General features: G+C 46.2%; 1 protein-coding gene across 3 annotated transcripts in view; it reads left to right on the plus strand.

Annotated features, from left to right (window-relative positions):
- Cfap221 (cilia and flagella associated protein 221) overlaps positions 1-19,759 on the plus strand; it is a 74,884-nt gene extending 55,125 nt beyond the window's left edge. For 2 of the 3 annotated variants that reach the window (XM_040738605.1, XM_040738604.1), the window contains exons 17-24: positions 1,883-1,963; positions 3,535-3,642; positions 3,947-4,078; positions 5,158-5,316; positions 7,176-7,267; positions 12,639-12,731; positions 17,960-18,049; positions 19,470-19,759. In XM_040738605.1, the coding sequence (XP_040594539.1) occupies positions 1,883-1,963; positions 3,535-3,642; positions 3,947-4,078; positions 5,158-5,316; positions 7,176-7,267; positions 12,639-12,731; positions 17,960-18,049; positions 19,470-19,578 (864 nt within the window). In that variant the 3' untranslated portion in view covers positions 19,579-19,759. Of the gene's footprint in view, positions 1-1,882; positions 1,964-3,534; positions 3,643-3,946; positions 4,079-5,157; positions 5,317-7,175; positions 7,268-12,638; positions 12,732-17,959; positions 18,050-19,469 lie in introns of those variants that run through there. The other variant, XM_040738606.1, reaches the window with a different exon arrangement.
- The last annotated feature ends 3,649 nt before the right edge of the window (positions 19,760-23,408 follow it).

Below are 23,408 nucleotides of genomic sequence, written 5' to 3' on the forward strand. Positions count from 1 at the left end.
AGTTAATTGTGCTTCAGTTAAGCACAAAAGCCTGAATTTGATCTCCAGAACCCAGATTTTTTTTGTTTTGTTTTGCTTTTTAAAAGCCAAGCTTGGTATGATGTGTAATCTCAGTGCTGGGAAGGCAAAGACAGGCAGATCTGTGGGGCTCACTGGTCAGTCAAAGTAGCTGAATGGTGAGTTCCAGGTAAAGGGAAATATCTTGTGTCAAAAAACAAAGCAGAGGGCTGGAGAGATGGCTCAGCAGTTAAGAGTACTGGCTGCTGCTCTTCCAAAGGATCCAAGTTTGGTTCCCAGCACCCATTGTGGTAGCTCTCAACTACCTTTACTCCAACTCTGGGGAAGCCAGTGTCCTCCTAGAGACTCAGAGAGCACCCACACATACATGTCACAGACACATACAGTAAAGCTAAAAATAAACCTTTTAAAAAGTATAAACTGGTTTTGAAGAGCAATACAGCCAAGGCTGTTTTCTGTCTTCCACATGCATGTATATGCAAATGCACACATCTGCACATACATGAACCTGCACACACATCAGCATACACATATACACATAATGATAAATAAGAGTAATAATAAGAATAGTTAATTAACCATTACATGTCACTTAACACTTGTCACATCTTAAGGGTTTTGGTTACTAGACTTCATCAATTTATAAGATGCCCATTTTTTAAAAAGATCCAGTAAATTTGAAATTGAGACATCGCTTTAAAAGGATGACATGTTAGCAATCCACCACATTGGGGTATGCTGGGCTTAGTTGGAGAAGGTAAAGAATGATGCTTGACACATGTTGGGGCTGGAATGCACCAGGCCCTGTCCTAGGATCCCTGGATGTCTGAGGCAGATGGCTATGCAGGGAGATCTCTGGGGACCAGCTTCTACAGATGACCACTGGCACAGAGGTGGGGCCTGGCCAAAGAAGTGAAACCAGAGTGCTTCTGGGCAAAGGACTCAGCCGAGCCCACGGGGAGCTCTGAAGATCCCACAGGTTGGGAGAAGCTAACCTTTGAGCTTTGACTTCAAACTGTCCTAGGAGGTAGACCAGAAGGTTGTGAGGTGCTCCCTCAGACAAACTGACTCCTGAGGAGGGCTGGCCTCATCGGTTGCTCACTCCTTAAGTCCTTCAAGCCTGCGGGAACTGTGGAGCGGATTGAATGAATATACACTGAGAGAAGATTTGTTAGACTTGTCTACACAGTATGACCTGGATAATCTAACAGCATCTGTCGTATACTAGAGGGGATGGGAGCCTGGTAGCTGCTTGATCCACTGGTTGCTTGCGTCAACAGTCCCAACCTGCCACTGAAGATCTAGAGGATTCCTAGAGAGCCATTGGTCCTCAGTCCACATGGAAACAGAAAGAAGCTGAGTTCCAGTCTCAGCAAAGGAATGTAGCAACAGCAACAGCCACAACAGGTAGATGAGCTTGCTGGTGAGATGACCAGGCAATGAGGCAAAAAAACAAAGCTTTTCCCTCAGGCCCCCTTCTGTCTGACTGACACTGGATGAAGCCACCCACATTTAGGGCAGAACTTCCCACTTCAAATAACCCGATCAAGAAAACCCCTTGTAGATGTGCCCAGCAGCTTATCTTTTAGTCGATTCCAGATCCAGGCAAGTTGACAACCAGGATAAATCATCTCAGAAGGACATGTTGCAGCCTCCATGATAGTCCATAAGATTCACACACAGAGAGACATGGGGGAGGGCTGCCTTTGTGCCCACAGCTCAGATAGCAACTGTGGCCACAGAAAGAGCTGTTTTGAGCATGGAACCCTCAGGTGATGTTTTAAAACATAATGAAAAAACACGGAGCTGTTTCTGTTCACAGATGTTTGTCCTCTTAAGTTTTTCTTTTCATTTTCCCATGTAGGCTATTGACGGCCTTGGACTAGTCCTAATTAAACCTTCTGATGTTCAAATCAAACACAAATATCCCTACTTCGTTTTAAAGGTAAGATGTGCATATAACGTAAGTTATTCTGGTTGCTTATAGCTACCATCTGTCTATCACCCATCTACCTGTCCATCTGTCATCCATCTGTCATTAAGAAGGCGTATGTGCCACAGTGCCTGTGTGAAAGTCAGGGAACAACTTTTGGGGGTTGGTTCTCTCCTCCTACAGTAAGAGTTGTAGAAATTGAACTCTGGTCATTAGTCCTGATGACAAGCATCTTAACACACTGAGCCATCTCACTGGCCCTCAGGTTTCTTACGAAGCAAGCAAAATAGACTTGAATTTTAATTGTACTATTTTGTTAGTATTACTCTATTCTAGCTTATATAGAATGACACATTGTATTTTCTCTATTATTTGATAGTGTGTTGGGGACACCTCAAGTCCTTTTTCTCCAGTATGAATATGGGAATATATATTATGCCTCTAGGAAACAGTGACTCTACATCTATTAGAAACCTCAGAACAAGCCAGGCATTGGTGGCACATGCCTTTAATCCCAGCACTTGGGAGGCAGAGGCAGGAAGATCTCTGTGAGTTCGAGGCCAGCCTGGTCTACAGAACAAGTTCCAGGACAGCCTCCAAAACAATACAGAGAAACCCTGTCTCAAAAAAACCAAAGAAAAGAAGGAAAGAGAGAAAGAAAGAAAGGAAGGAAGGAAGGAAGGAAGGAAGGAAGGAAGAAAAGAAAAAAGAAACCTCAAGACACAAGTTAGTCAGCCCTTCTTTCTTTTTTGGGTTTTTTTTTTGAGACAGAGTTTCTCTGTGTGACCTTGGCTGTCCTGTAACTCAATCGGTAGACCAGACTGGCCTCAAACTCTGAGATCCGCCTGCCTCTGCCTCATGAGTGCTGGCATTAAAGGCATGCACCACCACTGCCTGGCTAGTCAACCTTTCTTGAATGGTAGGACTACTTGTGCTTTTGAAAGTGAAAATATGTTTATGTATATCTCCAATAAAGCCCCCTGGCACAAAAAATAATTTAAATATTGACATGTGCCAAGACTCAGAACAAGACTCAGGACTGGCCCTGTTAGGCAGCTGTTGTTGAGACACTAATCCTACCAAAATATAATGGGTTCTTGTGGGTCCCTTTTTAAGGAACTACAAATGCCTATTCACCCTGGATAGGGCACTGATGACAGACTAAAGAAATTACATCCCCCAGCTTAGTTTAATGATTCAGAATGTTTATTGGGAATACGTACAGGTGCGTGGGTGAGGGGATTCATGCAGGAACATGGATGACTCAAAGGCAGCTTCATCACTGGAACACTACATTGTCATGGGTAAGAACTCATTAAAGGTGCATCTCTGAAGCACCCTGGACAATTTGCAGGCAGCTCAGCTAATCAGAAAGTCTCCTCTTCCCAGCAATTGTTCACCTTGGAGAGGAACTTCTTTGTGAATCTTGTAAGTTTCAGGTACTTCTTGAGACTTCTGAGTTTCATTCACTACCTGAGCCTCAGTGAGGCTTCCTCCAAGAAGAAAGGTTTCCATTTGAAGGAAGTAGCTATACAAAGCAGGCTTTTAAGTGTCACCAATCTGCTGTCTTCTTTCATTCTCAGGTTCCTCAGTTATACCAAATCAAGGGATATAAACCATTTTCTGTCAACAAGTCCTCAACAAATTACAAACTTCAGAAGCTTGCTCGACCCCTGAAACAAGGTGCTGAGGTAATGCAGCTGCAACTTCAAGAACTGCTCTTGCCACTCATGTCCTGCCATTAAGAATGGCAAGTTATTGAGTTGGAGGGATGGCTAAGCGGTTAAGAGCATTGTTGCTCTTGAAGAGAGCTCAGGTCCAGTTCCCACCACCCATATGGTGGCTCACAGCCATCTATAACCCCAGTTCCATGGAACCCAACAGGCATGCACATGGTGCACATACATGCAGGAAAGCATTCGTGCACATAAAGTAAAATAAATAACTCTTTAAGAAGAAAATAAGACTAGCAAGTCCCTCTTGGTCCTTACACAGGATGAAGTCACCACCATCATAGCTCTACCCAAGCAGGACACCACACAGCTCTCGGCCAAGCCCTCCATCTTGAGTATGAAGGCACCTGAGGGCTTGGCCATGTCTGTGGAATATGACCCGCTATATGTTTTCGTAAGTACCAGTTGGCAGATGCCTGTGTTCTGTGTCCCTTTATTCTAGCAATTACCCTACAAAAAAACCCAGAAACATGAGTTGGAAATATGTTCTCCTTTTTTGTTTTAGTTATTTTAATTGATTTTTCTTTACTAAATATTTATGTTTACTTTTGTTACTTATTTGTGTGTATGCCAGGGAGTGGGGCCAGGATAGGGTATCGGATCCCTTGGAGTTGGAGTTGCAGTGTTTCTGAGCCATCCAACATGAATGCCAGGGTTTGAACTCCAGGCTTCCTGATAAAGGACGAAACAGTCTTAACCCCTGAGCCTCTTTTCTAGACCCATTTGTTTAAAAACAGTGTCTCATAGCCCAGGATGGCCTCAGACTCACTATGCAGCCAAGAATGACCTTGAACTTCTAACCTCCCTACCTCTATGTCCTAAGTACTGGGGTTGCTGGTATGCAGCGTTGCATCCGATTTTTGTGTGGCGCTGGAGGCTGAACCTAGGGCTTGTTGTGTGCTAGGCAAGTGCTCTGCTAACAGCTGTATCCCCAGCCCTGGGGTGTTTTCTCTTTGGCATTTCATGCCAGCTGAGCATTTACCCCCTCTGCCTTTTGACTCTGGATGCTATGATATGGCGAACTGCTTCAGCTCCCTACCACCCTGACTTCCCTACCGTGGTGGACTGGGAGCCAAAACAAACTCCTCGCCTAAGCTGTTTTTGTTGGAGTATTTCATCACAACAGTGAGGGACTAGGACAGATCCAGTTTGCTTCTTTAATAATCCCCTCGTTGATCATGGCTAAAAGCAGTTTCAAACTGTGATTCCAGTGACATTTTCTTCCTCGTGAGGCCAGCAGATCTAAATAGCATCTACTGAAACCCTTAAGCCAGAAAATGCACACATGAAGATGGTGACATTGGTAAGACAGGCCAACCTGAAGCTCTGCTCCTGTGCCCAGTTTGCTAAGAGCCGATATGCATCCCCATTGTTAGTGCTAGTGGGAGCCACAGACAGCGTTGCTGACGCCTGTCCTGTGCCTGGTATGGAGAAGGGTAAACACCATCAATCTGCTCTCCCTCTTGCCCACAGAATCCCAGCCCAGGACTGTTTGCAGTGAAGCATCCTCTGACCTATGCAGAAACTCTGATAGATTACCATCTGTGCACTCACCCCAAGTACAAGTTCACCCAAGAGTCCCACATCGGGTCCAGCATTCCTATCACCCAAAAGCAGTTTCTCCATCATACGGTAATGTCAGCACCAGGCTCCCTTGGCAGAGCTGGCCTTGGACTGTGGGGAGGGGCAGGGGACAGGGAGAGAGGGCACCAGCGGGAACTGAGAACAAGACGATTGTGCTGGCAAGGTGGCTCAGAGGGTAAAGGAGCTTGCCACCAAGTCTGAGAATCTGAGTTCAATCCCGGGGACCCACATGGTGGAAGAAGACCAAGGAGAGCACTGGCTTGTGCATGTTGCCCTCTGACAACTTGTGCACACACATTCAAATACAAACATACAATGCACATGCAAGCACACACACATTCACACTCCTGTACGCATACACATGCAAATAGGCACATGCACACACTACACTTGGGTACATACACAAATGTTCAAAATGAACAGATGCCATTTGAACAACAATAAAAGAGAACTTGTAGCCTTAGCCATGAACCAAGAATGGTGGCCACAGTCCTCACTCTGCCAACTGTAAAGGAGGCAGGACTATTCTCGTAACACGATTGTCCATCTGTCCACCTCCTGTTGTCTGCTGTCCTTTTACTAACTCCCTCACTCATTTTGACTTAAAGGGGGAAATGATTACTTAATACATTCCAGCCATATGAAAATAGTCATGTGATACTACGACTCTGGGCTCTGTTCCCAGTCACAGAGCTCACACAATCCTTGATCTACCAGCTCTAGAACATTCCCATATCCCACCCGCCTAACTCATAGGTGGCTATAACTCCCCTCTCGTCTCCACCATGATTCACCACTGCCACAGCCTCCAGGCTGCCACAGGAAATTGCTGATCCAGCTTGAAACGCCTCAGTGGGCCAGGGGACTGTGGAGATGGCCAAGCCCCACAGCATGAGGACCTGCGATCAGATCTCTGGTGCCCATATATCCAGGAGTGGTGGCACAGGCATGTAATCCCCACACCAGGGATATGTAAACAGGTGGATCCCTGGAGGTTATTGGCTAGCCAGCCTAATGGAAACTGCAAGCTGCATGTTTCATGAGAGATAGCATTGATTTTGGCCTCTGACATCACACACACACTCACACACATGCACACACACAGACACGCACACTCCGTATGTATCCCTTGCCCACAGAGTAGCTCCACTGGCCTAGCCCTCAGGTTCCTTGGTGACCTGCCTGCCTCTCCAGCCACAGGTACCATCCCTGTGATGCTCCCTGCACTTGGCTGAACAGCTGAAGACCTAATAGTCTCATCACATTGCCAGTGAGTTCCACTGCACTGTCCTCCCTGCCTGAGTGCTACCCATCCTCATGGAACGTTTCATTAGCATCACTGTCACAGCCGTTCAGGCAGCCTGGAAGACCACATCTGCCCTCAGTCACCACCACATACCGTGTACCGGAACAGCTGTCTTTGCTTTAGAGTCAGTCAAGCTTAATGAGAGGATAGGCTTGGACCTGACCTTTTGGAACTTAGAAATAGCTGACTGAAGTCAAGGCTCTCTGAGACATTTTCCCACCGCGTCAGTTACTTTTCTTGGTCCTCTAACAAAACATGTGGCAAAAGCAACTTAAGGAAGGGAGGCATGGTGGCAAGCGCATGCGGCAGCTGGTCACAGGACATCCGTCGGGATGCAGAGAGAGATGGATGCCGGGGCTCAGCAAACTCTCCCCTTTTTGTTCCGTCTGGGAGTGCAGCCCAGAGGGTGCTGCTGCCCACAGTTGGGGGAGGGGTCTTCCCACTTCTGCTAACCCAGTGTTTAAAAGTCCTCAGAGACAGCCCCAGAGGTTTGTCCCTTAGGTGACTTTAGATGCTGTCAAGTTAACAGTCAGCATTAACTCTCAACAGCCACCTAATGCTTTCTCTCCACATCCTGTCCCTGCACCAACTTCCATCACAGGACATAATTCCTGGGATCATGAACTGGAAGAGGTTCCAGCCCCTGATATTCTCCTCCTTGTCTGACCCCCCTAGGGTAGAAACCACTCAGAGGTAAGCTGGGAAACTGCTGGGCTCCTGGGTGTTTGCACTGTAGGTCACAGAGGCTGGGGGACCAGGTGTCAAAGGTCAATGTTGACAAATCACACTTTCAAATTGTACTTTTAAAACATGAGGGAGGGGCTTGCTTGCCAAGGAGCTACGATGGTGGATAGCTGACTTTCATAGTTTGAATTTATCTTAATCAAATCACACATTTTAGCTGGGCAATGGTGGTGCATGCCTTTAATCCCAGAACTCAGGAGGCAGAGGCAGGTGAATGAATCTCTTTGAGTTCGAGGCCAGCCTGGCCAGTAGAGTGAGTTCCGGGACAGCCAGGGCTACAAAGGGAAACACTGTCTTGGAAAAACCAAAACCAAAATACAAAAAAAACAAAAAAACAAAAACAAAAACAAACACAAACACAAAAAGAACTCCACACACTTAAAAAAAAAGTAATGCATTTCTAGCCAATTTGCAGGGTTTCAGCACAGATACGGAACTAACTGATTATATAATTCTGCTGAATAGTCATGACCTATTTTTTTCCTTTTGGAAGAATATTTCTTCTTGAAATATTCACGTTGCGTGCATGCTGGAGTGTGTGTGTGTGTGTGTGTGTGTGTGTGTGTGTGTGTGTGCATGTACACCTATATGCAGGTACACGTGTCCATGGGTACACATGCTTAGGGAGGCCAGAAGACAATCCTGAGTGTTCTTCATCAGAAACTGTAACTTTTTTTGTTTTTGTTTTTGTTTTTATTTTGTTTTTGTTTTAGGTAAGATCTTCCATCAGCACCAGAGCTAGCTGACTCGATAGGGTAGCCAGCCATGAGGTGGAGCGGGGTGGGGATCCTCCTGTGTCTGCTTCTTCCATTCTGGGATTATAGGTGTTCACCACCAAACCCAGATTTCTTAAGTGTGTTCTGGGCTAGGACTCAGCTTCTTGGGATCAAATTCAGGTCTGAAAGCTTGCACAGCAATCCTTTCTTGACTCATTCTCCCAAGCTCTTAGGCAGTGTCTTCCTCAGGGCTTGTGACAGCACCTTCACTGGGCTCTCACAAACAGCTGTCTGAGGAAGTATTTAGGATCTGTCTGGTTGCTTGCTTTTTGGTAACTTCTACTTTCCACTGAGCTCACAAAACTGTGTAATCATATCATTCTCACACCACTAGATGGCAGTATCAGCCCCTAAACCAATTCATTTTGCAGGAAGCCAGGAATGCTTTCAAATTGACCCATTGTTCTAGTTTGATTTCTGTTGCTGTGATAAACACCCTGACAAAAAGCAGTTTAGGGAATCCAGAGTTTGCTTGGCTGACAGTTCCAGGCTACAGTCCACCATCGCAGGGGAGTCATGGCAGAAACTTGAGCATCACTTCTGCAGAGACAGAATCCTGGCTTGTTTGTTCTCAGCTAGCTTTCTCCTCTCACACAGTTCAGGACCTGCTGCCTATGGAATGATGCCACCCACAGTGGTCTGAGTCTTTCTGTTTCAGTTAACAGTCAAGAATTCCTCCCATGCACACACGGGCATGCTCGCAGACAAACCTGATAAAGGTTCTTATAGTAGCTGGGGCATAACTCAATAGTAAAGTTATTGCCTAGCATCCTTACAACTACAGTGGGGGAAAGTGACACATGTAACCAGTAAACCAGACTCAACTGGACACATGTAACCAGTAAACCAGACTCAACTGGACACATGTAACCAGTAAACTAGACTCCACTAGACACATGTAATCAGTAAACTAGACTCCACTGGACACATGTAATCAGTAAACTAGACTCCACTAGACACATGTAATCAGTAAACTAGACTCCACTGGACACATGTAATCAGTAAACTAGACTCCACTAGACACATGTAATCAGTAAACTAGACTCCACTGGACACATGTAATCAGTAAACTAGACTCCACTAGACACATGTAATCAGTAAACTAGACTCCACTGGACACATGTAATCAGTAAACTAGACTCCACTGGACACATGTAACCAGTAAACTAGACTCCACTGGACACATGTAATCAGTAAACCAGACTCAACTGGACACATGTAACCAGTAAACTAGACTCCACTAAACACATGTAATCAGTAAACCAGACTCCACTGGACACATGTAATCAGTAAACCAGACTCAACTGGACACATGTAATCAGTAAACTAGACTCCACTAGACACATGTAATCAGTAAACTAGACTCCACTAGACACATGTAATCAGTAAACTAGACTCCACTGGACACATGTAACCAGTAAACTAGACTCCACTAGACACATGTAACCAGTAAACTAGACTCCACTAGACACATGTAATCAGTAAACTAGACTCCACTGGACACATGTAATCAGTAAACTAGACTCCACTGGACACATGTAATCAGTAAACCAGACTCAACTGGACACATGTAACCAGTAAACTAGACTCCACTAGACACATGTAATCAGTAAACTAGACTCCACTAAACACATGTAATCAGTAAACTAGACTCCACTGGACACATGTAATCAGTAAACTAGACTCCACTAAACACATGTAACCAGTAAACTAGACTCCACTAGACACATGTAACCAGTAAACTAGACTCCACTAGACACATGTAATCAGTAAACCAGACTCCACTAGACACATGTAATCAGTAAACTAGACTCCACTAGACACATGTAATCAGTAAACTAGACTCCACTAGACACATGTAATCAGTAAACTAGACTCCACTGGACACATGTAACTCCAGGGGGTTCCATGCTGCCTTCTAGTCCCTATGGGCACTGTTCGTGCACACATACTCACATGAAAAGTAAAAATACCCCCCACCACACACAAGAAAGAACCTGGGTCTTTGTCAGAGTCGGTAACAGGGCTGACCTCTGGGAGGAGGAGGCCAGGCTGTCTCAAATGGGGAAGGGAGTGTGCAGTGTGCAAATCACTTCTGTCAAGAGGGTGCAAATCACTTTGTCTTCAACAGACAAAACTACAGAACACATATACATGCTTCCTGCGTGAAGACATGTATGCATACCTTGGTACATAGAGACACATCTGCATTGGTGTGTTTATTTTAGAAGTAACAATTTCACACCACTGCTTTACATTTCCAATCCACACCCATAGTTGATGCTTACTTTCTACCATTTCATATTTTGTGTGTCTGTGTTCATGTGTGTGCATGTGCCTGTGGGCACCAGAGGTTGATGTCTCCTGCCTTCCTCCATCTATCTCCATGTATATTTTGAGATAGGGTGTCTCACAGAACCTGAAATTCACTGACTAGACTACCTAGGCTGGTCAGTGAGCCCCAGGACTCCTTCCTTCAGCACTGGGAATATAGGCTCATGACCAGCTTTTTACGTGGGTGCTGGGGATCCAAACTCAGGTCCTCATGCTTGCATGGCAAGCACTTAGCTGACAGAATCATCTCTCCAACCTCTAAAGAAACTTTGTAGCAATTTGATTCTGTGTGTGTGAGCGTGTGTGTGTGTGTGTGTGTGTGTGTGTGTGTGTGTGTGTGTGTGTGGGTACGTTTCTGTTGCTGTGATAAAATACATGACCAAAAGTAACCTAGAAGAGAACAGGCTTTATTCTGGCTGCAGTTCCAGAAGGAGAGAGCCCCTTGTGGCAGTAAAGCATGGCAGCAGGAACTTGAGGCCAGCCTGGAAGTCAGTTGTGAGAGATCACATTCATCCACTCACAAGAATTAGAGAACACGTGTGGGGCCAAGCTGTAAATGCTCCAGTCGTCCCGCAAAGATCCACCTCCAGAAGCTGGCTCATGCCAGCTGGGACCAACGTTCAGATACATAAGGCCATGGGGGACGTTTCTCATGCAAGCCACCACAGTGTGGTACTGTAACTGAACACATGGCCACATGCTACCTGGGGGCATTCAACCACTGAGCTGTCTCTGCAGAAACCACCGAATATTTGTATTTCCTTCCCTCTGTGCTGTGAGAACTTTCAAGACCATCTGAATGGTCTCAGAATTGCCTCGTGCATAAAGTTGTTGATGAGCAAGTAGAATAATGAAGCTCGGAGTTATGTGCAATTGCCATTTGCTCTCATCCTGCCCAAGTGTGGGGGTGTATGGGTAGCATCCCAACCGTATACATTACCAGGCTGTTTTGTTGTCTTTCTCTCCCCCCACCTCTTTCCTTCCTTCCTTCCTTCCTCCCTCCCTTCCTTCCTCCCTCACTTCCTTCTTTCCTTCCTCCCTCCCTCCCTCCCTCCCTCCCTCCCTCCCTCCCTCCCTTCCTTCCTTCCTTTCTTCCTTCCTCCCTCCCTCCCTCCCTTCCTTTGTCTTCTTTTAAGATGTGTTTTGTTTGATTATGTTTATATGTGCTTGTCTCTATGAGGAGTGTGCCTGTGGTCTCTGGAAGAGGGCATCAGATCCCCTGGAGCTAGAGCTACAGGCGGTTGTGAGCCACCCAACTTGGGTGCTGGAAACTGAACTCGGGTCCTCTAAAAGTGCTCTTAACCACTAAACTCTCTGCAATCCTTCTTTTTCTTTCTTCCCTTCTGTTGTAACTGTGGAATTGATTGTTTCAGTTTCCTTTCAGCTTCTTAATTCCCCTTTCTTACCTACTTAGTGTTATTTTCTCAATATGTAGAATACCCATGTGTATCCCAAATTCAGAACTACTCAAAACTTTTTAAACCATTCTTCTTTTCACAACTGTTTTAATGCCCTCCACACTCAAGACTTTTTAAATAGTAAGTTATGTTTCTAGAGTCTGGGAAGATGGCTCAGTGGGTAAAGTGATTGTTGTGCAAATATCAAGACAAGAGTTGTGAACCCCAATACCCATGAAACTGCTGGGCAAGATGGTGAGTGCCTGTAATTCCAGCACTTGGGAGGCAGAGACAGGGACTCCCCAGAGTAAACTGGATAGCTAGGTTAGACAGGTCAGTGAGCTCTGGGTTCAATGAGAGACCCTGTCTGAATGTATAAGGTAGAGGGTGGTAAAAGAAGACACCTAAAAGCAACCTCTGGACACCACATGCATACAAATCTAATCCACACATGTGTCCACACATGCAAACATGCATACACACACACACACACACACACACACACACACACACACACACATATATATATATATATTCATTCATTCTAGGGGCTGGAGATGTAGCTCAGTTAGTCGAGTGTTTGCCTAACATGCAAGAAGTCCTGGGTTCCAATCCCAACACATCATAAGCCAGGCATAGTGCTATGGCACACACCCATAATACCAGAACTTGAGAGGTAGAGGCCAGAAGATGATAAGTTCAAGGCCATCCTCAGCTAAGTGGTGAGTCTGAGGCTTCTGTGGCACATGTGAGACCCCGTGTCACACAAGGGCCAGTGTGAGTGCTGATACATCTGTTGTGTCATTTCCACAGAAGTGACTGGTACAGTACCATGTTGCTGCCTGTAAATACTCCTGCCCCACTGGACGCCTTACCAGAGGAAGACAGATTGGAAACTACAGAGAGGTATTTTTCTAGTTTTATTTTTGTGGCTGTGGGTGTGTAAGGTGTTGTTTTCCATGTGAGGTGCCATGAGGGATTGTGGAGGCACACACAGCTACCCTAAGGGATTCGGTAAGACTGATGCCCAACTGTGCCATCAGGACATGAGACCCTGGGTTCATAGTGCAGAATAGACTGTCCCAAGTGTCTAAGATGTGAGGGTCAGGGAAGAGGGCTAGTTAGTCACATACTTGCCATACAGGCTTGAAGACCAGCTTCAGACCCTCAGCATATACAGAAAAAAGCCAGACATGGGGCTGGAGAGGGGATTCAGGTGCAGAGCTCTGGCTGCTCTCATAAAGGACCCAGGTATGATTCCCAGCACCCACACAACAGCTCATGACTGCCTGTAGATTCAGTTCTGCAGGATCCAAAACCTTCTTTTGCCCTCTGTGGGCATCAGGCACACACATGGTACACATCAAACATGTAAACAAACACTCATAACTTAAAAAAAAAACCCAGCAATAGTAGCTGGTAGCTCACACCTGTAACTCCAAACTGAGACTGAGGTCATGGAGGCAAGCAGGTCCTTTATGCTTACGGGGCAGGCAGTCTAGCTGAATCGGGGCACTCCAGGTGGAGAGAGAGAGAGAGAGAGAGAGAGAGAGAGAGAGAGAGAGAGAGAGAGAGAGAGAGAGAGAGAGAGAGAGAGAGAGGAAGACACCAGACACCGACCTCTAGACTTTGTGCATACACACAGACACATACACCATGTGGACACATCACACACACACACACACACACACACACACACACACACACACACACATACACGGAGGAAATGCAAGCTAGAAGCAAGGCACTTGATTTCCTTTTACTAATTGGCGTCTAACATGTATCCTTACATCTAGTTAGGGACCCAGCAGCAGACATGAGAACAGGAGATGTGAGCCAATCAGGGCACAGGCTCGGGCCCCAGAGCATCTTCTGCACTGTGGGGCCTTGGTGTGACACCAGAACACCTCGGGCATGCGTGCCTCAGCTATTCCACTGCCGCTGCCCACTCTGCAAATGATTCTCCACTGTGGCCGTCACTTTCTCCATATGTGCGTGCGTGCATGCATACATGCGTGCATGTGTCTGCACATGTATGTGGAGGCCAGAGGCCAACCTCTGATATTTTCCTAGGTATGTTTGCTGTTGTTTGAAACAGGATCTCTCCCTGGCTTGGAGCTTACCAGTTGTGCCAAGCTGGTTGGCCAGCAAGCCCAAGAACCTGCCTGACTCTGTCTCCCCAGCACTGGAATCATAACATGTACTACTCCACCCTGGGGACTGAACTCAGTTTCTTCATCAACTGAGTCATCCCCCCAGCCCCCATTTTCATTCTTAGTCAGCCCAAACTTTCCTGTTCCAAATTGTACCATAAATTACAGTGAAGCAAAGAAATCCTGATAATCCCCACTGAAGATCATCCATCAGTACCATAGACCAAGGTTCATGCCAGCCTGCCTGCTGAGTGCAGGAAATGGTTTATCCTTTCCAGGTGCAGTATCTCATACTCTGTACGTACTCAAAAATAGTTACTCGTGACAAACTCTATTTCCCTCTCTTATCAACACATACTATATCGATAGTTTCAGCACATTTCCATGCAAAATAATCAATCAGTGAAATCCTAAATATCCAAGGCACATAGCCAATTCCTCTGACACCCACCCACGTGCTCTGAGAGTTGTCAGTACCTGGGCATGCACACTTGGAAGCAAGATCTGCAAAGGAAGATTGAAGGATCTGCTCAGGGGGCTGGAGAGATGGCTCAGAGGTTAAGAGCACTGACTGCTCTTCCAGAGGTCCTGAGTTCAATTCCCGGCAACCACATAATGGCTCACAACCATCCATAATGAGACCTGGTGCCCTCTTCTGGCCTGCAGGGATACGTGCAGACACAACACTGTATACATAATAAATAAATAAATAAATGTTAAAAAAAAAGAAAGGTCTACCCGAAGCACTGCATAGGGGCCTTTGTTTTTAACTGTTTGAAATAGTGTGTGTGTGTGTGTGTGTGTGTGTGAGTGAGTGTGTACTCACACTGGTCCCAGGTGTTCACGAGGCAGTCAGAGGAGAACGTGCCGGAGTCAGTTCTCTCCTTCTACCACGTGGGTCCCAGGGATCAAACACAGATGTCCATGCTCCACAGCAAATGCCTTTACCTGCTGAGATATCTCTCCAGCCCATGTAGAAGACCCTTTCTTGAGCGTGCTGCAGGCATGGTAGGATGGTTTCTACTTGCTTCAGGCTGAGAAAGCCTGGCCCTGCCCACTTCTGGAGACAGCAGATCAAAGCAAAAACATCCCTCCTTCACTCATTACCGGTGTGCACACTGCTGTGACTCAGCTTCCAATCGGTACCCACTTCGTGGGAGTAGAATATCGGAATCAAATGAGACAATATGATGCCAAGGAGGAACTAGTGATCAAAATATAACATTTTCCAAGCATTTAATGTGCATCATTGTTATGCCTCCCATGGCAATGAAGAAGATAATAGTAATAATGATAATATTTGCAGAATCAAATAAATACTCCCAACTATATAGTACTACAACAGATGCTTTGCAGTTTTCAAGGATATTCCGTGGGAGAGGAGTCACATGTTCACATGTCAGGGATGTCCAGGAGTGCATAGGAGTACATGTGTGTATAGGCATGTGAGACCAGAGGTCAACCTGAAGTGTGGTGCCTGGGTCTCTCACTGAACTTGGAACTCCCAAGTAGACTAAGCTAGCCGGCCAGCTAGGTTCAGCCATCCTCTTGCCTCTGCCTGCCCAGCACTGGAATAACAAGCTTTTGCCAACTTGCCCAGCTTCTCAGCTGGGTGCAGAGGAGGGCTTCAGGTCCTCATGCTTTCCCGGCAAACACTTTCCCAAGTCAGCATCTCCCCAGCCCTCAAACAACTTCCCCTGACAGGAAACTGCCAGGCACCTCTCTTTATGGCTAGATAAAGTGCTTCTGTTTGTAAATCCAAGCCTTGGAGCTATCCCCGCCTTTACTGCTCTTGGAATGATTTCACTTTGATGTGATAGAAATGAGTGTTTTCCAGCATGACATTCGCCTTTCCCCCTCCAAACACTGACTATTTGAAACCAGAGGCTAACTCCCCTAGCCTCCTTTGCAGCCGCCATGCCCTGCACTTGACTAGGCTTACTATGGGTGGCATCATCTTTCAATGGGATGGAGTCCCAGGCTGAGTAAAAGGAGAGAGCAAGCCGAGCTCCAGCATTCACTTGTCTCTGCATCCTGGGTGCTGATGCGATGTGAGCATCTCCTCAAGCTCCTGCCACTGCCCCACCATGATGGACTGTCCCCAGAACTGTGAGCAGAAACAACCCTTCCTGCCTTAGTTGCTAATAAAGTCCTTTTGTGCCACATAACAAAGCTGAATAGTTGTGACTGAGACCCACGACCCACAAAGTCTTCAATGAAAGCATCTGCTGCTCTTGTGACACCCAGAGTCCCCCAGAACTGTGGCAAAACATTCGACAAGAACACCTCCAAAGAGGAAGGGTTTGCTCTGGCTCTCGGCTTCCAAGGTCCATGGTTGGCTGGATCCATTTCTCTGTGCCTGAGACAAGACCAAAACCTCATGGAGGCAGGAGCCTGTGGCTCAGTGGCCAAAGAGCCGAGAGAAGAGAAACAGGAAGTAACTGGGGATCATACACCCTTCCTAGACATGCCACCTGTAAGCAGCACCAGCTAGCCAGCTCCCACCACCCAGGAATGCCGTCATAATAGGAATCATCGGTGAATTAACCAATTGATTAAGTCAGAACCCCTTACGCACCAATACTTTAAAAAGCCCACTTCTGAATTCCACTGCACTGGAAACCAAGCCCTCAACACAAGGCTTTGGGGGCGATACCTCATAGTCAAACATTAAATTCACACTGTAGTAAAAGCAACTGAACGGTTCAAACTGGGGCCATAACTCCGTAGGTAAAGTGACTGTCACACGAGCGTGATGGCCTGAGTCTGGATCCCCAGAAGTGGGCTCAGCAGTACATGTCTGAAATTGTAGCATCCCTGGCATGTGAACATACCACCCCTCCCACACAAAATACCATTGAAAGCTGCAAAAAGCTGTTGTAGGGCCGTAAAGGTGGGATGAGTGTTGATTACACCAGTGATTCTGCAAACATTTATTATCAGCTTCCTTATCTTCAAGTTGGAGACAGACTCTCACTAGACGCTCATTGGCCAGCTAGCCTGGCATGCACAGCAGTAAACAGCAAGAGACCCTGTCTCAAACAAGATAGAAGGCAAGGTTGTAACTCCCACATGCATACCATGACACTCACATCACACACACACACACACACACACACACACACACACACACACTAAATAATAAAGCAGAGCCTTTGAATTTCTTTCACTAAAGACTATTTAGAAACAGACTATTCACAAGGTGACCCAAACTCAGAAAGACAAAAATGGTCTCTCTCATGTGCAGGTCCTAACCTAGAGTGTGCACATATATATACACACATGTGAGCAGGTGTGGGTACGGGTAAAGCCTGAAGATCTAGAGAGGAGGCAGAGAGGGTGGTTATAGGGGATAAGGAAGGAGAGGGAATAGGGAAAAAGACATGTAGGACATGAAAGAGGAATTTATCTGGAGTGGGGAGGCTGCAAGGGGACTCAGGAGTGGCAAGAGGTGGGGGAAAAGAATCACAAAAACACACTTTGCTCTGAAATGTCACAGTGGTGCTTGACACATTATACGTTGATTTTTTAAAAAATAAAATTTTCAAAAGAAATGCACTGTTTATTTCACAGCAGTCGTGGACTTTCTAGTTATCTGTGGCTTTAGTTCTATTTCTATCCCATTGTGTCCAGGGAACATCATTGAATGAATCCAATCTTTTGAAATCATTTGGGCTTTGTTACAGTGGAACACGGGCCATCTGATAAACGTTCCAGGTGCACTTGAAAGGAGCCTGAAATCTGTGACCCCCTTTTAAAAAACAGCTTTTAATTCCCTGGTTATAGGTATCCACCCCCCATCGTTGGCTGGGGGGAGCAGTTTGTCTGCCCTCTGCTTCTCTGCACACAGACTCAGCAGAAGAAGCTGCAGCTAACACTGGAAAGCACAGGGAAGGCGAGGCTCCCAGATGACATGGACCCCATCCTACTTATATGCTGAGAAAGAAGAACATTCCCACTCAGTGTCTTATTCTTTTCCAGAGATCTCTGTGAGCAGAGTGTAGAAGTCATGTTGACTCCAGAGATGATCCAAGTGGAATTCCCCATGCCCAACAAGGAAGCCAAGGAGAAGTAAGTGGGTGTCTTTTGCCTGGAATAAGATTCATCCTTGGCGAAGGTCAGAACTGTCAGAATGTCTGAATCTCAGCATCTCCAATGCTCCAAATATTTAAATGTGTGTCAGCCTTTATGCACAATTGTCTCCTTCAAATGCTTTAGCCAGTAAGCCTTTAAATTGAATCCACAGGACCAGAGAGATGATTCGTTGGTTAAGAATGCATACTGCTCTTCCAGAGAGCCTGAGCTCAATTCCCAGCACTAACATTAGCTAAAAACTGCCTGTAACTCCAGCTCCTGGAGATCCAGTACCCTCTTCTGGCCCTTTGGGCACTATTCATGTGCACAAACACAACACACATATACATATAATTTTTAAAAATATCAATAAAATATTTTTTGAAACTTGAATCCATATATGGGGAGGATCCGTCCGAAAGTACATGCTCAGACATCATGAGAACCTGAATTTGATCCCCCAAAACCTAGGGTTTGTTCTTGTTTTATTCTTCTTTAAAGAAGCAAATTGACTGTGGTGGGACATGCCTTTAATGCCAGTACCTGAGAGGTAGAGGATCTTTGTGAGTTCAAAGCCACTCTGATCTACATAGTGAATATCAGAATAGCCAGGGCTACATAGAGAGACCCTGTCTCAAAAAAAAAAAAACACAAAAAAGTAAGGCATGATGGTGTGCATATACACACACATACAACACACACACACTAACAAATCTACATCCACATACACAAGGATTCGAACCCAGCTACTGCTGTCTGAGCATTGAGATGGTACCTTGTAGAATCTGTGTGACTACTTTCTCATTTCACCTGCAAGGTGGTGCAGAGTGACAGGGATAGCCAGAATGGGAAGTGGAGACTGTAGGAAACTGTGTAACTGAGACCCAGGTCTTAGGGACTGAAGGTTCTCATGGTTACTAAGTTACAAATACAATCAAAACCTTTATTCTATATTAAATGGTAACTTCCTATCTTCATGGGACATCAGGGTAATTAGAGTGGTTTTTTAAAGTTTATTTACTTGGTGTGTGTCAGTGTGTGTGTGTGTGGGGGGGGGGTGTGCTGGTTCTCTCCTTCCATGATGTAGGTCCTAGGAATCACACTCTTGTCTCAAGGCAGAGCGGGCAGCAAGTGCCTTTACCCACTGAGTCATCTCTCCAGCTTCTAAATTCTTTTAAAGAACATTTACTGATTGGATTTGTGGTGTGCATGTGAACGTGTGTGGGGGCCTGCAGGTGCCATGGTAAGTAGACAGTGGAGGCCAGAGGACACTCGTTTCTCTCCTTCCACCACGTGGGTCGAAGGGATGGAACTCAGGTCATCAGCCTTAGTGTCTTTGCCTTTACCTAGGGAGCCACTTGGCTTGCGTGTTTTAGTAAGTGGCTTAGTGTTTCTTTGTTGTGTTTCCAATATTCAGGGATGTCAAAGACCCAGCCCAGCCACCAGAGAAGGTAGGAGAAAAGGTGCTGGAGGAGATGAAGAATCTTCGGAGCAAAGCTCTCAACACATACTTGATCCTAGAGTAAAAACTACTGTTGTATCACCTGTACCCCTTGGCCTCCCAAGGTCACTGAGGTCCTCTTGAGTCCATTTACTTTCAAGCTGTTTTTGGAATTAAAGTTTCTAGAGACGGGAATGGAAATGTGGATTCCAATGTGTTTTTAAACTCTAATTTTTATTTCTAAAAATAAAAATATTTCATTGTTATGGTGGCAACACTGAGAGATTATTAGCGCAAGATGTGCTGAGCAAAGCCCTCCTGAGCAAGGCAAGAGTCACCATGACAAGGGACTAAGGGCCAGGGACTGGGGCAGTGGCTCAGTCAGTAAAGGCCTTGGCTTGCAAGCAGGAAGGCCTGAAATGTATCCCAAGAACCCATGTAAAATGCTATGTATAATGGTACACTCTTCTAATCCCAATGTTGGTGGGCAAGCGCTTGAGGAAGGGGGAATATCTCTGAGGCTCAGTGGACAGCTGAGACAGGGTTTCTCTGTGTAACAGCTCTGGCTGTCCTGGAACTCGCTTTGTATACCAGGCTGGCCTTGTGCTGGGATTAAAGGAGTGTGCTACCACTGCCCTGCTAGAGAGACCCTGCCTTAAAAAACAATGTGACAACATCTTGAAGAATTACACCTGAGGTTGGCCTCTGGTCTCCACGCCCCCCCACACACACACAAACACATATATCCAGATTTCTCTCTCTCTTCCTTCTCTCTCTCTCTCTGTCTCTCTGTCTCTCTCTCTCTGTCTCTCTCTCACACACACACACACTCATACACGCACACACAGATTCCAGAACTTACCCCTTTGGTCAGGACAGCAACTGACTGCCAGGAAACCACAGGAGACCACCTGTGCTCAGGATCCCTCCAGCTGCCCGTCATCTGTGGGACAGCCCCTCATTTCTCATCCCGTCGTGGGGTGGGCAGCCTGTTCATCTGAGTCTGTTTGGCAGAGAACGCTGGCCTCCAATGTGATGGGGATGTGGCTCGTCTGGTGGAGTGTTTGTTGGGCATGCGTGAAACTCAGGTTCCACCCCAGTACTGCATAAACTGCCCTGCATAAACTGCCCTGCATTTAATTTGTCTACAGAGCCTCTGGCACTGCCCAGGACAAGTCCAGACTGTGCTTCTCTAGGACCTGATTCCCTCAAAGTTGAAATTTAGCTCTGTCATTCAGCAACTCCCAACCATTAGTTCCTAAGTCTCTGTCTGGTTCTGCCTTCCCCCATTTCTCCCAAGTGCCCAACATTGCATTCATAACTGTATTAGTAATTTTTCATTGCTGTGATAAAAGCAGCTTAAGGGAGGAAGAGTTTGCTTTGGACGATGGGGCCAGGGTACAGTCATCATGGCGGCAGGAGGGTGAGGCTGCTGGTTGTACTGTGTCCAAAGTCTGGAAGCAGAGAGAGATGGATGCTGGTGCTCAGCCCGCTTTCTCCTTTTTATTCAGTCTGGGACCTCAGCCCATGGGATGGTGTTGCTCACAGTTAGGGTGGGTCTTTCCACCTCTGTTAGCCCAGCCTGGAAACTCACTCACTGACAGTTTTGTGTACCTGGAGAGTCTGGATCCCACCAAGTTGAAGATCAAGATTAACATCACAGTAACTTTCTGGCTCAGGCTTTGTTACATGAACTTGAATGTGTTCACATGTCAGGGCGTGTTTATGTCTGCCTTAGTTCCCCCACCTATAAGCAAGCACCAATTTATTTCACTCACTGCTTTTCCAGATACTCCTAAGGAATGGTTGCATTGACTGTGTTGGAGAACCTGTGCCCTCTAGTGGATGTTACAAAATATACATCTCTTGACTTGAAATTTGCAACCCCAGTTAAACTGAGAACCAAATCACCTTCTAGATGATCCTAAGAGCTTCACTCCCCACTCCCCCCTACCCCTCTGACCTCCACCTTGGCTTCAGCTCTCTTGTAGATGAAAAGAGGCAGGGAAACGTCCCTGTATCTTATTCTGCAATCGATATCATGGATAAAGTTCCTTCGGTGCAGCCATTGGCCATGTGATACTCAATTCTCTGGGATCACTTGCCCAGGTTCTTGGAGACAGTGGATGGAACAAGGGTTGGCATCATGACTGAGTGACTGGGAACCTCGGGTGCAACACTTGCTTCTGGAGATCGGGCAGCTCTCTTTCTCATACTTACTAAGATTATCGCACCATTCCTGTTAAACTAGGGGCTAATCAGGCCACACTAAACTGTACCCTATGGAGAGCCTGTCTGTGAATCTGTAACAAGCACCCAGTATATCTAGTACCAGGACTCCGGAAAAGAAAAGCTAAGTTCCAGACCAATGTTGCTCAAGTTAAGCCCATCTGGAACCTCCTGGCCCCTTCTCACAGTTGATTCCAGGATCCCTGCTTCTACAGAGACACAGACACTTTTTTTTTTCTTTTTTTTTTTTTGGTTTTTCGAGATAGGGTTTCTCTGTGGCTTTGGAGGCTGTCCTGGAATTCACTTGGTAGTCCAGGCTGGTCTCGAACTCACAGAGATCCGCCTGCCTCTGCCTCCCGAGTGCTAGGATTAAAGGCGTTCACCACCAACGCCCCGCTAACACAGACACTCTTATGAGAGCCTGTGAGTCTGTAGGCAGACTCCTCAGGTGTCAAGATTCCTGAGAACAGGTTTACAGACCTCAGATTGCCAGACTCAGGCTTGAGGGAGCTAGATGTTAAGGAGATGTACCCCTCATCTTCACCTCCCCATCATCTAATCACACATTAGCAAGAGTCCTTCCTCCTCCTTGGGGTATGAAACACTCCATGCCCTTTCCCAAAGCCTTACAATAGACTTCTTGATTCCTCCGGGAAGTCCAAAATCCCTTCCTTACTCTCTCGTGACCTCAAGAAATAATCTGCCTCAGTGTGCACTGTTGAATTCAAGACCTTATAGGGCCACAGTCAACAGAAAATCAGCTCTCTCCTAAAAGAAATAAAATACAGATTATTCTGGAGCTAAAACATGTATCCATGGCCTGGGAACACAGATGTAGAGCGCCCCAAATACCACACCATGTATGAGTTTTTTTCTTTCAAATAAAGTCTCTGAAGGGTCTTCCTCCCTTAACTTAGGGTTGGTGAATGATTAGCCCACAACTGCTGAAGGATACTGGGAAAAACCGGCAGCCAGGTCCTTTGATATGTTAAATAGGCACCTCAGCCATTTGTCCTGGGTTTGAAATTGAACAGGAACTAGGTGTCCTTGTCCAAGGTAGTTGACCTTGGGGGGAAGATCAAGGGAAGTTCTGTGACAGGGAAGATGGTTCAGAGCTTCCTCCATGTTATATTCTTACTGAGGCCTGTTGTGCCTAAATTCTGAACCCCCAAATCACCAAGAGACCCCATCCAATGCAAAAGCAAAGAATCTTTTATTGTTTAACAAGTTAACTCGGTTCCCCCAACCATCTGACACAGTGGGTGGGGCAAGAGGGACTGAGGGGCTGGGAATTTATTGGGGGTGAGCAAGGGGAGTGTCTATGGGTTTGCAACAGTCTCAGGATTGTTGCACTTTTGAGCATGGACAACCTGTCCTGAGTTGATTGGTCAACTGGTTGCTATGGCCTATAGGTCCTTCCAGGGCAGTTGTTGTGCTCTGCATTCCCTGTTATCAAAGCATATCCAGAGCCCGCCAGCTAACTTCTGATTGATTCCTTGCTACATGGAGGGTATTTGGCTTCCTAGTGACTAGGAGACCCGGCAAGAGAGAGAACTCGGCACATGCTGCTGAGTCAGAGGCCTTTGTCTTGCTGGGTCTTTTCTGCATCCTGTCATGGATGCTAAAGCAGGGGGCTGGGTGAGGATTTGGTCCCTTCAAGACCATTTTGGGATTAACTAGAATTTG

This window comes from Mesocricetus auratus, unplaced genomic scaffold, assembly GCF_017639785.1.
Source record: "Mesocricetus auratus isolate SY011 unplaced genomic scaffold, BCM_Maur_2.0 Super-Scaffold_100676, whole genome shotgun sequence".
Classification (NCBI taxonomy): Eukaryota; Metazoa; Chordata; class Mammalia; order Rodentia; family Cricetidae; genus Mesocricetus; species Mesocricetus auratus.